This window comes from Stegastes partitus, unplaced genomic scaffold, assembly GCF_000690725.1.
Source record: "Stegastes partitus isolate 25-593 unplaced genomic scaffold, Stegastes_partitus-1.0.2 Scaffold116, whole genome shotgun sequence".
Classification (NCBI taxonomy): domain Eukaryota; kingdom Metazoa; phylum Chordata; class Actinopteri; family Pomacentridae; genus Stegastes; species Stegastes partitus.
This window is the reverse complement of record NW_007577847.1, coordinates 502865-520709: the sequence shown is the minus strand read 5'-3', so window position 1 is coordinate 520709 and position 17845 is coordinate 502865. Positions and strand designations below refer to the sequence as shown.

General features: G+C 46.0%; 1 protein-coding gene across 1 annotated transcript in view; it reads right to left on the bottom strand.

The window, feature by feature from the left end:
* Positions 1-17845, bottom strand: part of tenm2a (teneurin transmembrane protein 2a) — a 168027-nt gene that overhangs the window by 100839 nt on the left and 49343 nt on the right. The window contains exon 6 of the mRNA XM_008278130.1: positions 3154-3165. Within this exon, the coding sequence (XP_008276352.1) occupies positions 3154-3165 (12 nt within the window). The remainder of the gene's footprint in view (positions 1-3153; positions 3166-17845) is intronic.

Genomic DNA, 17845 nt, shown 5'->3' with positions numbered 1-17845 from the left:
GTGCTTGGTTGTCTGTCTCTAAGTGTGGCCCTGTGATAGACTGGTGACCTGTCCAGGGTGTCCCCTGCCTTCACCCTGAGTCAGCTGGGATAGACTCCAGTCCCCCATGACCCTGGTGAGGATTAAGCGGTGTATAGATAATGGTTGGACGGATGCCTCTTTTTTTTTTTTTTGCAACCAACCTCAGTGTGTTCTATTCAAATCCTGCATGCGAAGAGGAAAAAGGAACCTGCTCCTGCATAGATGGACATTTTCTACTCCGCTCTCACTTACAAGTATGTTTGGCGTTAACATCCAATAAATATAAAGAAATGAAAAGACATGTTGCTCTCATTGAATATCTGTGGACTTAGCCAGTGTAAAAAAAACCATCACCCCACAGGAGAGGTGAAACTCTGACGCGCAGCTTTCATTATTTGCATCCATCGCTCTTTTTTCCAGACTAAATAAACGAGTCGCGGTCCTACACATCCACGAGTCTGCGTGTGCGGTTTAAACGAGTGCACGCAGACTACCACTTTACAACTTGGAGCAGAAGCCGCGGAAACACATGGAACAAGGGTGTTACATTGGCAACATGTCTGAGAGCTTTTTACTCTCTTCTCCGCTCCACTGTCGTGGCCCCCCTCCTGCTTCCATCCTTCTGTTTCTACAAGGCTCTGTCCCTCTTTCTTTTGCCTCAATGTATCCTCACCCCCTCTCTCTCTCTCTCTTTCTCCCCCCTCGTCTCCCTCTCTCTCCCTCTCTCTCTCTCCATCTGTGCCTGTGTGTACGTACATTCCTTCTCCATTAGCTGCTTTTGTTGCCGTACCAGGGGACACCAAAGGGAAGTCTGGAGAAATGAGTAAGAGAGAGAGGGATGACAGAAAATAAGAGATATGGTTGAATGCGGCACCTTGTGCGCATACCTGCTCTCGTGCAGGAGCCACTAGGAAATTACAGGGTTTAGGGAGGGGATTGTCTGGAAAACAAGAGCCAAAAACAGCAGAACAAGGAACTAAAATAATAGCTTTTTGCAGATTGGCAGCGTTGCAGCACTGTCTTTAACTGGGATTGTTTTGTGCATTTGTGATTTTTTTTTTTTATGCGCTTGTGTATGTATCCATTGTTTTAAGAAAACATGAGGCATTAGTGGGCTGGCTGTTAGTTGAGGCTGGAAAAGAGAAAAAAAAATATTCAAATGAGCTGCTTTTAAAGTCACACTTGAAAAAAAAAATGAAGAAAAAACACAAAACAAGCGCCTTGATCCCTTTCACTCGGCCGTCACTCATGTGGCATGTTTTGATTTCCTACTTTATTTATTCCACGCCACATTTGCTTGTATTGCTTGTTTGTTCTCAAAGATGAGGTTGCGGGCCCTGAAATTGGCTAGTGGGGCTTTAAATTTGTGCGGCCGCCAATGGGTCACGCAGCTAACTAAAGAGGCAGAGAGGAGCGAATTTCGGTCATAGAGCCTTAGCTGGGGTTTTTTTTTTTGAAAGAACATATTCTTGCGGGGCGGCTTTTTATCAGGGAAGCTTCGGCGTCTGCTCTCAGCTCCGGCGGCCGAAGTCATCTCCTTCCGGCCAAGCTATTCTAATTGAGACTGCGACAAAATGAAACGACAAGTCTCCCGTCTGATGCTGATGCGGCCTGGGTAATATCCTTGCTGTGTCCCCGGTGCGCTGTTTCAATCTCACCCAGTCGGTGTGAGTGTGATAGAACGAGATATGAGCGCATGGGCACCGGTGGGGGGGCGGGAAAGAGGAGGAGAAAGAAAAAAAAAGAAGAAGAAGAAGAAGTGTGGCTGTAAACAACCTCAACCTGTTCTCCAAGCGCTCCCTGTCTATGTCTGCACAGAGAGCGACGAGAGACCCAGAGATAGGGATGAGACGAGCTGGAGTGTGTTTGAGGAGAAGCACTCCTCCTACTGTCTCCTCTGTCTGCCTTTTCTCTCTGCAATCCCTCTTTCCCTGCGAGCCAGTGTGTGTGTGTGTGTGTGTGTGTGTGTTTGAGTGGGTGAAACACTGCCACAGTCCTATAGTCTCCCGTGAGACACTACTTCAAACAGACTGGAGAAGTACTGCCAAGGGTTCACTTGCTGGATGTGTGTGTGTGTGTATCCATCATCCATGTGTGGAGCGTTGTGTCTATATGCAGAGATGCTCTTTAGGCCTCCGTGTCCTGTTCCTATGGTGGTTTTAAATTCATTAAATTACACAAAACAAACTGCCATCAAAGTGGCGCGCTGAAGCACCCCTCTCTCTCCTCCCTAAACACACATGACACTTGCACATTCACAGACAGACGTAATTAAACAAATCCATGGTGTCTATTAGGCGTGAAGGCCTCCCTGCTGCGAGAGGCATATTAAAACTAGGATTAGTCCAAAACAATTACAAAAAGCCACAGATCCAGTCTCTGTCACCCCCCTCTCCTGGATGCTGTATGTGTGTGTGTCAGATCGCCTCTATCACCTCGTGTGGGCTTTACACGGGGAACACGGGTTCCTTTGCTCACATTGCTCTTATGTCTCATGTTTTATTTAATACTTGGCAATTGTTGATGAGAAAAGGCAGTGGGGACCTTGAAGCAGTGTGCTGCACTAAATAAAAACCACTTTGAACAGTGCAATGGCAATGACTCAAGTCTCATTATATTTGAATATGTGCCGTTATGTTCGAACACTGATTTTTGTGCAGTTAACAATGTGAAGAGCTACGACGAAAAGAGCAAAGGCAGATTAGCTGACACAAATATACAAACACGCGAGGTGGAGGAATGATTTTCTCCCATTATTGGATCAGAAAATTTGTTTTTTTAAATAATAAAAAATAATAAAAATGTTTTGGCATCACCCGGAGAGTACAAAACCATTAACCACCACCGCCGCCATCACTCTCCTCTCCTCCCTCGTTCCTCCCCTCACACACTTCCACATCACTTCTTCAGAAATTACACAGGCTTCCAGTGTGTCATGGTGTGGAAAAAAAAAAAAAATCTTACGCCATGTCTATAAATCATTAAACGACTTTGCCCCAAGATGAAACGCTGACTTGCTTGTACAATATGAAACTACTAGAGCTCTTAGATCATCTTGGAGCTAGTTTGTTTTCTGTTCCTCGAGTAACAACAGAGATAAGTGGGGTTACTATGTGAATGTGGGACAACCACCAAAGGTCTGAAGTGTAAATTTCCATAAATGTATGGATGTATTATTTTGTCTAATCATGTGAACAACTTTGAAGCAGGATCTTTGAAAAAGAAAAAACCCTTTTCTGATGTCTCTTATGCAACATATGTAAATATTTGATTACATTCTTCAGTAATTCTTTTTTAAAGCATTTCTCGCATGTGGAATCCTTTAAAACTGCCTCATTGTATGAATTCTGCTGTGAGGGTAAATGAATTTCCTGCTGCTTTCTTTCCTCTCTCCTCTCTGTCCATCCATCCATCTCTACCTCGCCGCCATCCTCTCTGCCTCTCCATCTCCTCCTCAGCAGAAGAAGTGGGAAGTCTACCTGCTGGATAATCCTGCATTACATCCTTAATCCCCTCAACGTGTTCACATACACACACACACACACACACACAGAGGCACACACTTGCACGCACACACAATGCTAAACAATAGATGCAGCTGTTGGAGGATTTGCGCACACCTGCATGTGCAGCACTATATTTTTTTCCCATCCTGGAAATAGTAGGTAATATTAATAGTATGTGCATTATCAAGTGTCAGGTTTTATTCAGTTTTCTTTTGACTATATTCTTCCTAGTGAAGACATACTGTGATTGGATATAGAAGCGCAGTTTTCTCCCGCTGTGACACTCATAGATTGGACACGAACAGCCGCTGCCACTGGAGGGTCTGACACCGGGCTGTCGAAGAATATTTTAAAGAAAATAAAATAGAGGTGTGCGGTTGTGAGTGTGTGTGTGTGTTTATGTGCATACGAGCGTGTTTCTCTGGTGGGCAAAAGGGCAAAAGGTGAGAGAAACGAGCGCGCTGGAAAATAAAAACAGTGTGAGGGATAGAGACGGAGCAGCGGGCGAGAAATAGACAGAGAGAGCGAAGCGGAGACGGAGAGAGAGTATGGAGATCTCTGAGCAGTGGTTCTCATTAAGAAGTCGCTCCGGGGTCCAGTCACTTGGCATTGATTTGTTTAAAATCCAAAGCTCAGCCATCGACAAGCTCGCCGTCTTCAAGTCCCTGTCAAAGCCCACAGCCGCACACATCGCGGCCAGGCTGGTCCAACAACAAATAACAAGTCATATCGCTGCGATTTTTTTATTTTCCAAAGCACAATATTTTTTAAAAAAAGGCCAAAAAAGAATGAAATATTTAACTAGACATGCATGACATTAGAAGTCAGACAGATACAACGAAACTGAAAGAAGAGTCTGAACTTTTAAATCATTTAAAACTCTGTCTGGGTTCACACACTCCACACACCCACTCTGGTGCACGAGTGTGTGCGCCTCAGACTGAATAGCCAATGAACGGAGGCCATCGTTCAATCAATAGCAATCTACGGCCAGCCTTCACAATGCTAATGGAAATATGCAATAGCTGGCATTTTGGCCAGCACCCGTCGCCGCAGCATCAGTCTGGAAGCACACATGTGTACGTACACACAGGGAAAGGTTAGACAGACAAGAGGTGAGAGTCGCAATGTGTGTCAATATGAGACACAAAGAGAGAGAGAGACACACACACACACACACATATATATATATATACACAGAGAGATGAATGTGCAGTGTGACATTGTTTAGGTGATCAAGAATGATCGATGGAATCATTTCCCTGCCCCCTCTGCCCTGCTGCATGGCCCATCTACCCTCATCTCCCCCTTAAGCACTGGTCATTAGTAACACACACACACACACACACATACACACACACACACACACATACATGCATAGACCGAGTTTCACTTTGTCATCATCCGAAGGCAAGGTCACAGTGGCCCCGTCTCCTCAAAAACACACCTTCTGTTTAGTGCAGCAGCTGGAGCCACTATCTGGTGAAAGTTTGTGTGTTAATTCATTCAAGCCCATGAATGACGATGAGACAGAGACGAATGCCGCTGGTGTAAAGGAGAACTTCTTATGCAGCTTTGCGTTATGCACCGAGCAACAAAGTTGTTTAATGCTTTATTTGTGTAGCACGACTACATTGACCTTTACAAGCCTTTTCAAAGTCACAGTGGTACGGTTCAAAGTGAATATAATGCAGCATGTAGTGAGTAAATCCCTCCTGAGCTGTAAATACACGGCGAGAGAATGCCGAAATGAAGAAAGAAAGAAAATGGAAGCCGCGACGTTTCTCCGTTTTTATCGTCTCCTCGTGGAAGTGAGAACATTACGTCGACTTAATTGAGGGAAAAGTGAAAAAACATTTTAGCTGAATGTGTCATCCACCTCGCAAAAATGACGGACGGCTAATGTATCTTTTTCGGATGAGCCATTTTAGTGTGTTCATCAAAGTAATTCAAAAGTAATAAAACTAACTCTGTAATGCATTACTGTCTGCATGCAGACAAGCTTGAAGTCCTTCTCGTGATTTAAAGCGCGCATGCAATCGATGATATCTTTCTTAAGAATGGATGTGACAGCAGTCCGGCGGGGGAGATGAATATAGTATTGTAAAGAAGCGGTTCCCTACCTCACTTCTGCACTTACCCCACTGCCATTTATGCATTAAGCCACTCCATTATTCAAATACCGCTTCCCCTATGCTTGGGAATTACCTCGATAAGGTATGCCCTGACACAACACAGGCAAATATAGAATAGCATCACTTACAAGAGTAGCCTCATTTCCTCTATTGCTTAGCAGAAGGCAGCTCCCTTTCTTTGCTTGTGAAACAATACTATATTTGACCTATTTTTGCTCCAGAAGCAGCGCAGCCATCTACCTGACTGTTCAGCAGCAGCAGCAGCACAGTTCTTTTTAACTGCTGGATGCAAGCCTCTGTAACGCACGAGCCATTGTCCTCACCCCATCCCTTAAAATCGGTTTCACATCTGCCGCGACTTGACAGCCAGGGAAGCAGCCTGTAGCTGGCAGGGCGGAGTGACTCACAGTCTGGGCTGGAGAGAAAAAAAAAAGGTAGTCTCTCCTCCTTTTTTATGTTAATAACGCAGACCTGAGGAAAGCGTTCAGTAGAAGGGAGGAAGAGATGCAGGCGAGAGAACAAAAGGAGAGGTGAAGAGTTCAGGAAGCTGGAGTCAGTGCTTTGGGGAGAAGGATATTAAAGATGAAGGGAGGTGCTGAGAAGGATACGTGGACGGGAGCTCGTAGTAGCAGCAGCAGCAGCAGCAGAGAGGCAGAGATAGCAGAGGAACGGGAAACATTAGATAAGATGAAGAATGGAATGGAGAATGGTTAGTCGGGTTTCGAGTTTACAAACAACGGCGTGATGAGTCAATGAGTCACGGCTGTCGCTGCAACACCAGAAGGTATAATGAGGCTGTGTAGATGAACGATGGCGTCTCTAAGACAAAAACTCCTTTCCAGCAGAAAATGCAGGGATCAATTCATCACTTCAGCCTGACTGTAATTGTGACACTTTCATCTGTCTCATAGTTAGCTTTGGCATGGATCGATCACTTAGAGCGTTAGCGTTGCGTAGCTAACAAATGGCGCCACGCTGCATCTTACCCAGCTGCACTGATTGAGGATATGATGGTTTGTTGCTTAAGGGAAAATTAAAAGGTGAATAAAAATGATGAAGAGCCACGTATAAATATTATTCTTCGTTATTAATATGCGGCGCAAAGTAACTGAAAGGATTTAAATTAACTGCGATGTCAGCTTTTGTTTTCCTTCTCTTTTTATAAATTAGCTTTTTAAATGAAAGCGGAGAAGCCGGCGAGATAAGAAGACAATGAGACAGTGTCAGGTGTGGATGGAGGGATGGTTAGAGATAGGAGAGGAGTGGGATGTGTTGGGGTATAGGTGACACACATGGCAGCGCCACATGCAGATGGTACACATGGATGAGCAGCCAGGGTAGTGAAGCATAAAACCAGCCAGCTCACTGATCAGCCACACACACACACACACTCGCGCACACACACACGCTCAAAAGCATGCTGAGAACACCAGTTAGCTTGCCAGCCCTTTACTCACCCAAATCACCACTGTGAAAATTAATACCTCCAACCGTCCATACAAAAACCAGCCACACACTTTACAGCAGGCACACATACACACTGGAGGAATCAATAAACTCATTAAATATTTACGTAGGAAAATGCATCTATAAAATTTGCGAGGGAACCTTTTTGAAACATTTCACTTTTAAAGCATGTTCAATAAAAAACACTCCAAGATCCGAACGTCTTAATATCAGCTGTGTTTAATCGTAACGATTTCCTTTCCTTCCCCATTTGCTTTTCTTCGAAACCGACTTGAAAACTGGAGATCGACTGCCAAGCTGACTGCTTTTCCATCAGCGGGCCCCGCGCGGGCAAACACAAACCACATCCCCGCTTACCTGATGAGAAGACGGGACAGATTGAACGAGACAAAAAACACAGCCCCCCCAATTCCACGATTTCAGACATGCACAAACGCATTATACGCCGCCACTGACGGCCATACACACAATAAAACATGGCGAGTTGGGGAGGACACAGGGGGCCTGAAAGCAATCTTCCAAATGACCTTGAGTGGGGAGGACAAAACGCGTGATGGAGGGAGAAAAAAAAAAAAAAGAAGAAGAAAAAAAAAAAGCCAATGCGACGAAAAGGAGTGAAATACATAATCTATCTCCCCTGGCAGAGGGAAACAAATGCTTTCACTGTGATTGAGGACACATCGCCCTCACACATCAACACACACAAACTTATACACACATTTTGGCTTTAAGAAGATAGGATGGAAAGTAGAGGGAAAAACTCATTTTCCTAAAGCGGGACGGGAACAGAGAGGAGGAATCGAATGTGATGGAGAACGAAGGGGGGAGAATCAGTGGGTGAAGAGAATACAAGAGTCAGTAAAGAGGCCAAAATAGGTGGAAACAAAGACGGAGGGCGAGCGGGGCAGACAGAGACAGATGGACGGAGTAAAGACAGGGACGGGAGAAAGAGAGATGACTGCTAGTGACCGGCCTTTGTAGATGACTGTCGTTGCTCACTTTTGAGTCAGCTTCGGCGAGGCAAAGTCTTAATGACTCACGGCCCAATACTCTGCATAATCAAGCTGTGCGTCTGCGGGTCTGTGTGTGTGTGTGTGTCGATGCATGTGTGTGTGTGTGTTGCGCGTACGAGCCACTAGTCTTGTAACAGAGAACTTTATTACCATCTGTTCCCACACATGCTTATTTGTTTAGCCGTGACACGCACGTCTTCTTCAATCGCTTTGCTATTTTTTCTCTCTCCCACTCTGTGCCTCTTCCAATCACCTCTCCTTTTGTGTCCTCCCCTCCCCTCTGCCTCGCTCCCCGCGTGGAGAGGTTGTGTTCCAATAAATAGCGTCCGACCACAAAAAAAAAGGGAAAAGGAAAAAGGAAAAAAAAAAAATCACGACCATTATCTCAGTGGCTTCCTAACTACCTCGCTCATCTTTGGAACCGCGCTCCAGCCATTTTAATCAAAGTGTGAGTGTCAGCCTGTCTGAATGTTGAGTGTGTGTGTGTTGCCTTAGTACCTGTAAAGGCCATTAGGTGGAGCTGGTGCCTGACTGAGAGAAAAAGGGAGAGAGGCAAAGACGGATAGCTGAGTGCAACCCAAGGTAAGGTCTCACTCTTTTCTACCTGTTATCCCAAAATTTCTCTGGCAGCGTGTTTTTTAAAGGTGTCCGACTGTGTGCTGTAGGCTGTGAGTGCTTGTGTCCAGGAGCATTACTATTTATGGTACAGTGAGTGTCACTTGGTAGTAGAGAAATACAGAGAAAAGAAAATAAAAGTCTTTTGGTGCCTGGATTTTTTTTTTTTTGCTGGAAAGAAATAACAATTTTTTGTAACATACATTTAATTAGTCACAGCAGGGAAAGCAAAAACAAATAATAGGTGTTGCTACTAATAATAACATGTCCAATTAAGCCTCATACCTGCAAAAAAACCTGCACAACACCAGAAGGAACAATGTAATGCACTGTGTCATAAATTACACCTGTGTTTCTCCTGCTATGACTCACCAAAAGCCTTGCATTGATATAACCGAAGATACATGAATTATTGATACAACCGACGTCTGTTAACAGCGAGTAAGAAAGGACGTTATCGTTTGCTTTTTTTTTTTCTTCCGTCCACAGTGAAAGCTCTTTTGAATTCGAGCTCTCGCGAATGTGCTTGAAATCAGCTAGACACAGTGTGAAATTCCTCACAATAAGATCCAGACATTTCAGAAACACACAGACCATCCCTTGGATTTGTGAGAAAAAAAAAACAACACAAGAAAAAAAAAAGAAGAAAAAAACACACAGACGCACATGCACCTGTGCAACCACAGATCTTGTTGGCAGTTCACAGAAAAAGGGACGGTAGCCTGGAGGAAGGGCAGGTGTCCACAGATGGAGCTCTCTCTGTGTCTCTCTCTCTCTTTCTCCGCCACAGATGGACCCAATCACACCTATTTCTCTCTCACATGCCCCATAGCTACATAATCAGCGCGAGTGTGTGTGTGCGTGTGCGCCTCTGACTTGTTTATTGTCACATAAAAGGGGTGTCTTCTGAATGAGTCTCTAAATATGCATACGTCTCGGGCGAGTTTAGCCTACAGCGGAGCACATGTGGTGTTTACTGTGTGAAGCTCCGGCTAAGCAACGAGGATATACTGGGCTTCTATTTACCCATCAGTGTGGTCAAGCCAAAGTACGTCTTAGAGTAAATATGTGCTCAGTCAGGTGGGCTTATTTCCTAGAACACACATAAACAAAAATTAATCTGAAGATTCGAATATGTCTTAATTTCCTGCATATTTGGTGACAGCTGAGCACGTGGACGGCGGCCTGCAGAGGCTCTGTCTGTCTCAGACGGCAGGGGGTCCCGCCAGCCAATGGGACCACCCGATCTGCAAAGCAGGAAGTGAACCACCCGATCTGTCATCTGTCTTCATAAACCCACCAGTCAGGACCCTCCTAATTAGTCACCATGGAAACCATGGCTAATTCCCTGGTCTGCCATGCCAATCACGTCCTGTCTGTGGCAGCAATCAGAAAGGCACATTTATCCACCGCTGGGCCGGATCCCTATAACAGATGTGTGTGTGTTGGTGGGTGCTTTTGTGTGCAAGTGTATGCGTGTGGGCGGTTTCGGGGAGTTTGTGTGTGTGAGCTTGTCAAAGGCCTGTATTTCCTTAGACAATGTTGCCTTTATCTTATGAAAAAAAAAAAGCACATTACGCCTGTCTAGCTTGTAAATTCATAATGTTTGTTCAGATAGGAGGCAGATGTGTCAGAGCTGCTGAGAGGGGTGTGTGCCACGTTGTGATTGTCTGTGGGAACTGTTTGATTAGCTTGACGAGTCCTAGCAGTCCCCTCACACCCACAAAGCAATCAAACAACTATTATATGACTGGCACACAAACACAAATACACACACGGATACAGACACAGAGGCACGGCGACGAAACACTTAACCTTTTTCCCTCGGAGGTCAGACTCCTCTGCCGGCCATGCTAAATATGACCCCCCGCCGATCTAAAATAGCCCGCACAATTCACACATGGAGTTCCGGCCACTTTGATTTTTCAAATGAAAAGCCCCACCGCATTTAAATACGCAATCAATTAATCAAAATTGAATTAGAGAAGGCAAATACCTCGAAATAACCTTGTAAATATTGAGGGACACACACATGAATAAATTATGGATTGATTTGGGAGAGGGGAAACCCGTGTCGCGACCATTTCTTCCCATCAGCTGCCTGTCAATCACTGTAATCACCGTCAATTGGAACGAGCTCACCAGAGGGTGGAGGGGTGTGGGGCGGGTAGGTGGTGGTGGTGGTGGTGATGGGGGGGCCCTGACACACAAAGACTCGGCACACCAACTTCAAATCAATGACCAAAAAAGAAGAAAAAAAAACCCAAAAAAAAAAAAAAAACCCACGTACATTCAAAATCGCAATACTGGCATTCGCGGATGCCAATCTCAACTTCAAGGGCACATCAAAGCCAAGTTCTATTCAGATGTATGCCGTTTGATCACCAACCACCGCCTCCACCGTGAACTCGCACATTCTCGCACACACGCTCTCCGTCATATGTGTATATAACCTACATCGCGGCGAGGCATTAAAATTCAAGATGTGTAAGTTGGGGAAAAAAACGAGAAATAATTCAAGATCCGCGTGTGTGTCCGTCCACAGCAGGAGGAAACGGGGATGGATGGGCTACAGTCAAGTTGCAGCGTGGGCTCTATTGTTCCTTACAGTGCTGTCTACAGAGAATATAGCACAATGCCATCTGATCGCTGTAGTGACAAAGAAGTATCCTCGGGGTCTTACCTGTCTCATGAGAGAGGGTCTTGGTTCTTCCTGTGTTGCCGGCGTGATGCATCGCTCCGTACTTGTCGCTCTCTCTGATTAACCCTCGACCCTTATCTCCTCTCCTCCACGCTCCACTCCTCTCTGCTCCCTTAAGAGTCCTCTTTTCTTGATTCTCAATCTTTCGCGCCCCTTGTTTTCCCCCCTTTGCTGCCAAAAGTCCTCGCCGCTCGCTGGCTGGCTCGCTGGCTCGTTCGCCTTCTCCCTCAGCCGCTGCTCTTCTTCACTCTTGTTTCCCCCTTTCTTCTCCCCTCTCTGTCTGTTTTCAGTGAGCTCTGTGAAGCCACAATCCGCTACCTGAGCGCCGTAGCGGGAGGAGAGAGAGAGGAGAGGCAGGAGGACGCACACACTTCTTCGCGCTACACAGTGTGGATCGACACACCAGCACACGTGTAGCTGTTGCACTGCAGCGGTGAACGCCACACACCAAAACACCAGAGGGGGGAAAAAAAAAAGAAGAAGAGATGAGCGCAATGCCCTGCACTGCTTTTTTTTTCTTTCCAGGAGACTGCAGGTCTTTTTTTTCTCTCTCTCTCTTTGGTCTCCCTCTTGTTTTCTAGTCCTCTGTCCTTCTTTTTTTGCTCAATCCGTCACAGATCAAGGCCGGCTCGGGCACTGGAGGGGAATGGATGGATGAGGAAACACTGAGAGTGAGAGTGCCTTTCAGCCTGTGGCAGGCAGAGTAGAAGACAAGGAGAGATGTGGCTGTGGCTCCATCCTCCATCTGCCCACAGCTGAGACTGAGAGCAGACTCAACACACCCGCTCTCTCTCCCTCTCTCTCTCTCTCGCTCGCTCTCTCTCTCGCTCGCTCTCTCTCTCTCCCAGCAACGTCGCACCACCGAGATGGAGGGGGAGGAAGGATGACGGCGGGAGCTAACGAATGAGCCAAAGGAGAGAGAGGAAAAAAAAAAAAAAAGGGGGTAGGGGTGAGACAGTGAAAGAGGGCGAGCGTAGTGGTGGAGGGAAAGGAGGAGGTAGGAGGTGGCAACAAGGGCGGGAACACGCAATGGAGCCCACGAGCGCTCGGGAGCGAAAGAGTGACAGAATCATGGGAATGTGACAAAGCATGCACATCAAAAGGCGAGCCGGGGAGGAAAAAAAAAAAGAGAGGGAGGAGGAGAAAGGATTAAATGATATATAGGAGATACAAGCGAGTGGGTGGTGAGAGGAAAAGAAAGGAGTTGAGGCAAGGTGGAAGGAGAGGAAAAGACGGGGCTGAGGTTAAAAGGAGAAAAGATGAGGCAGCGGAGCAGGGATGCGGAGCGGGAAAGGAGGGAGGAAGGGCAGAGGACACTGCGGCGATGAAGCCAGTAATATGTCAGATCTCACATGGGCGCGCTCACATCCACATAATGTCCCTAAACAGGAGCAGAACAATGTCAAACAACGCAGGAGGATGGCAGCCACAGATTTCTGCTTTTTTTTTTTCTAGCAAACTCTCCCCCCTGCAACCACACATCAACCTCACATGATATAAAATCATTGAAAATGAGCAATCATTTTCAAATTAAGGATTATACAGCTTCCCAGATATGGATAAACAGCACACTGAGCATGAAGCTAGTCAGATAATGTTTGTGTCTCTGTCCCCCTCACACAGACTCCAGCCACCAGCTCAGGTAGCAGGTTACCAGGTGAGTGAAGGTCCTCACGCTGCCCAGTAGAGGGCAGACATCCTGTCACACATCAACCACAAGGCTGAGGTCATCCGGCTCATCATGCTATTATAATATTAACATAATCCCACATTACTGCGCACATTAATCAGCATTCAGTATGCATCCAGACACATCACTTAAGTCACTTATAAGACATTATACAGCCCTGCATCATCAAAGCTCTTCATCATCGGGAGATAATTCAGCGTCACTGAGATGAATGATGCTTTAGCTAGTTAGTTAATGGTGAGCCAATGTGGAAAATTGGTGTGTTTTTCTTTCCTCTTTAACAATATGGAACCAGTATGGACGGGGCAACTGCTGCCACACATGTGATCTAAGAGACTACGCTCACACAGATTGAAGAGCGGGGTAGAAAATTGCTGCTCAGAAGAAGAAGAAGCTGTAGCTGACACAAAGCAGGTGTGTGTTGCAATATAGAGGGATAATAGGATGAGCGGTAAAAGGACGACCCCTGAGCCACCACTCCAGAGGACCACTGTCAGCCTCATTTTCCATTTCTTCATGTGACATTCTCCGACGCCATCTATCATCCTCAACGAGTCACACGACGACTCGTGCGCGACGGCAACCCCCCCCACCCCCCCGCCGTGCACATACGCCGTTGGCATGTGTGAGCACGTACACGCATGCTCGCACATATGCATGGGGAGATCAAGAGCGGCACACCAAGGGCCAGATACTCGGTCCCCCCTCGGCACACACACTTGCATACACAGGTGTTGAGAGTCGATTTACAGCAGGAAGGGAGGGCGAGAAGAGGGGAGGAGAGGGGGGATGGCTTGTGGTTATGACTTCATCATATTAAAGTTGAGAGCGCGGCCCAGGTAGAATCGGAGGGAGCGCGGGAGGAGACGCTGGATTTCTAGATGAGGTTCACGTCGATTTGTCATGATAAAAAACCCATCTGAGACAGAAACAAATTGCTTTCTTGAAAACACCTTGTAATACTTCATCATGCACACACACACACACACACTGCGGGACGCACACACGTGTACGTAGACGCACACGCACACATGTGAGCGGAAAGTGATGCATTTTCGCACGCAGGTTATTTATCAATGCCATTCAACATCATTATACCTGGCATATCTGTATAACCATATATATTGGATGTATATGTGGAGAGGCTCCCACTCCACGCGATTCACCAGAGAGTCCATTCAACCTGCCGTAATTCGGTATGGAGGACACGAGGCTGTACAGAAAGGATGTAAAGAGAAGCGGAGGGATGTGTTCGGAGGGACGACGAAAGGGAGCACACGGAAAGGTCACGCAGGCAAAGGTGCGCGAGGATCATGTAGAACCGCGAGATGAAGTAAAACCTCTGAACATTAAGCCTTTTATGCAGATTTACACTCTCTCTTTATCTCCCCGTTACACTCTGAGGTTAATATCAGGTTTTCCAAAACTCAAACTAGGTAGGTTGAATCGCAAGCTGTCAATTTACACAATCCTACTGTGCTATTTCGGATATTTCCAATTCTTTTTTATTTGCTGTCTCTTCGCCTCCTTTCTTTTCTCAGTGACACTTTTAGTTCTTCCCCTCCCCACCACCCTCCCCTTTTTACCTTTGCCTGTTTCCATCCACCTACTTCCCCTTGTTTCTCCTCCCCGCTACCTGTCTCCTGAACTGAAACACAGAGGGATAGGAAGAAGGAAGGGCGGGAGGGAGAGGGAAGGTGTGCTGTAAGGTGCCCCATGGGTTGAACATGGTCATTTGTCATGAGGCTGAAAGCTTAAGAAAAGACTAGTTAACCTTTACAGCTGATCCCCGTGAGACACAGGAAAAAACACAGACCAGCAAAACACCTCCAGGAGGAAGGTGGACCCTGCATGCATGCGCGCACACACACTCGCATGTTCTGCAGAAATCGATAGTGGTGAAACCGTTCTACGGGAAGCAAGAGGAGGTTACCAGTTTTTTTTTTTTTCTTTCACTCCACCCTCCCCAACTCTGGCTCTTTTCCCTCAGTGCAAAGCCTTGCCGTCTCCATGGTCCTTTTCCTTCCTCCTTCATCCCCCCCACCCCCATCCTTGTCATCCCCACACCCTGCCAGAGTAATTAATCACCTTGTGCTAATGAGCTATTAACTAATGACAGATTGACATGCCTCTGCCAGTGTGCGCATGTCTGAGTGTGTGCACGAGTGTGTGTGTGTGTGTTTGGAAGCATACGTGAGCGTCGCCAGAGCCACCCTCGGCACACTAATGTGATTAATAAGGTTAAGCTCTTATTAGGGAGGGAGCGCAGGAAGTACACGCACATGTGCCACAAAAAAAAAAAAAAGACACGCATGTATGGGCGCAAACACACAATAAATGTATTCACAACGAATGACTGGTGTCAGCCTCCTGTAAGACTTAGCATGAATAAAACTAGGGCACAGGAAAGAAAGAAAGAAAAAAATCACATCAAATGCTTTACCTTTCACCATATATTCTCATTACCCAGAGGCTGACTCTGCTATACACTATCACATCTCAGGGAAAAAGAGGGGGAGCATTCCAGTAATGCATTTCTCTACAACTGAGCTGAAACCTCGCTTTTTAAAAAACAAACAAACAAACAAAAAAAACCCTACTGTTGTTTCTTTGTCAACATTTTCATTCGTTTGTCAACACTTTTACACTCATTCCGTTGACGAATCATACGAGCCCATGAAGATCAACAAAGCGCTGTGTGCTTATCTTGCTGTTCTTGACGAGAAAAAAATAAAAAGTCCTCTCTATCCACACACACACTATCACACACACACTCCTATCACCTGAAGACCGGCTTCAGCACCACAGACAGCAACACAACGGAGGCGCTTTCTAAACACATCGCCGGCGTCCTCAGAACAATGTCCTTGTTTCAGTTCACAGTGTGAGGCTCCTTTTTCGTAATAACGCTCGCATCCTAATGGACCGAAACAATTACGGCGCGAAAGGGAGGCACTTTATAAAACTGTAACACAAATAGGAATGTGTTGCTCGAGACAGGTAGTTACAGTGGAAGAAGTCTGTACCTGGAGTCTGTTTAATCAGATGTATTGGACTTTAAAGCCTCTCCTCTGCAATTCCAAGAGAAATGTAGTTACAGCACGATCATTTGATACTCAAGAGAATCCTTGCACTACATAATAGGGAGGCTAACCTAGCTGCATGCGAGTGCATAACTGCGACTGTGTAAACGCGCGCGCCGGCACATGTACTGTACTGTATGTGTTCGCGCATCTCTGTGTGTGTGTGTGTGTGTGTGTGTGTGTGTGTGTCTGTGACCTAACAGTGTGTCCCTCCGGAGAAGTTTTGGCGCATACCGAGACTCATTTGCATTCTTGCAGCTCTCTCATTTTTTTCCGCGGCTTTAGAAGTGAACAGCTGCTTAATGGTCATAGCTCTTCAGAGACAGGACATTGGGAAGCACAGAGGGGGTTAGCCAGGGTTTCTGCACTGCCAAGCACACGCGTACATGGGCGCAGGCGTAGACACACACACGCTGATGCACACACCAGGTAAAGTCTGGTTCAGCGATGGTTCCGAGAGTGAGATGTGACCATTTAGCAGATGTTCCTCCTTCCCCCAATAGTGACTTTGGAGGCTTTCCACACTGTTTAATTTAACTACAATGGAAGACAAACCTAGATGCTCGTGCATTATACGGCAGCCGCTGTGACAACAACAGAGAGAGATCCTTTGCTCGGTATAGCAGAAACAATGCCGCCCGTTTGTTTTTAAAAGGGTAGAATTAATGCATGTGTTAACAGCGAGCACTATACTGCATGTTCCGAGCAACTGATAGCGGGAATAATACTGATTCTGTACACCAGTGAAATCACTGAAATCTGGAGTTTGGAGAGGATGGATGGGTGGACGGAGCAGTGGAGGGTGTTTGTAAAACCTGATTTAAAAAGCAAAAGAGGGGATTGTCAGGGAGGTTGAGTGCTTTTTCTATTTTATGTTGAGCTCACGAATTTAAACCCTGCACCGCAGACACACTGACACACATCCAAGCACAAGTACATGAAATGGCCTTCATCTCCATGCTCATTTGACTGTTTGACTTGCTGACACACACCGACGCGCTGTGTTTCACGAGATGTTAAAAGAAGGGTTTTGTTGAAATAAAAAGCAAAGTAAAAGAGGGTTATCGGTGGAGAGCCGCCGTGGTCCGATAGTGTTCTCCTCAGAACAGAATCTTGACCTTTACATCTCCAAGATTACTCAAATGTCCTCACATTGTCAACAGAATGTCAACGTGGCAGACCCAGACACGTGCACAAAAAAGCACCGGAGTGACTGATTGACAGCCTTATTGACCTTCGAAATGAAGGCGGTACGGGGAGGGAGCTCTGCTTTAACGCGGACGTTCTATGTGTGGTCCTTATGAAAAATTCATACAAACCCTGTCTCCATAAAATTACATTTGTCTCCACCTAAACTGTATTATCAATTATGCTTTGAGGAAAACACATTTTCTCTAAGATTACGTTTGTGACACAGCACAAATACAAATCTAATCAACATGCATTTACCATTAATTTTACTGCTTTATAGTCGCTCTTTTTTTCAGCTAATCAATCGCATATTAGGTAAGAAGGGACTCTTCGACTTGATGAGGTTTAAAAAATGCTGTGAAAGGGTTGTATTATAACCCCAGCTGTACTTTTTTCTAACTAAGCTAACCTAACACTAAACCT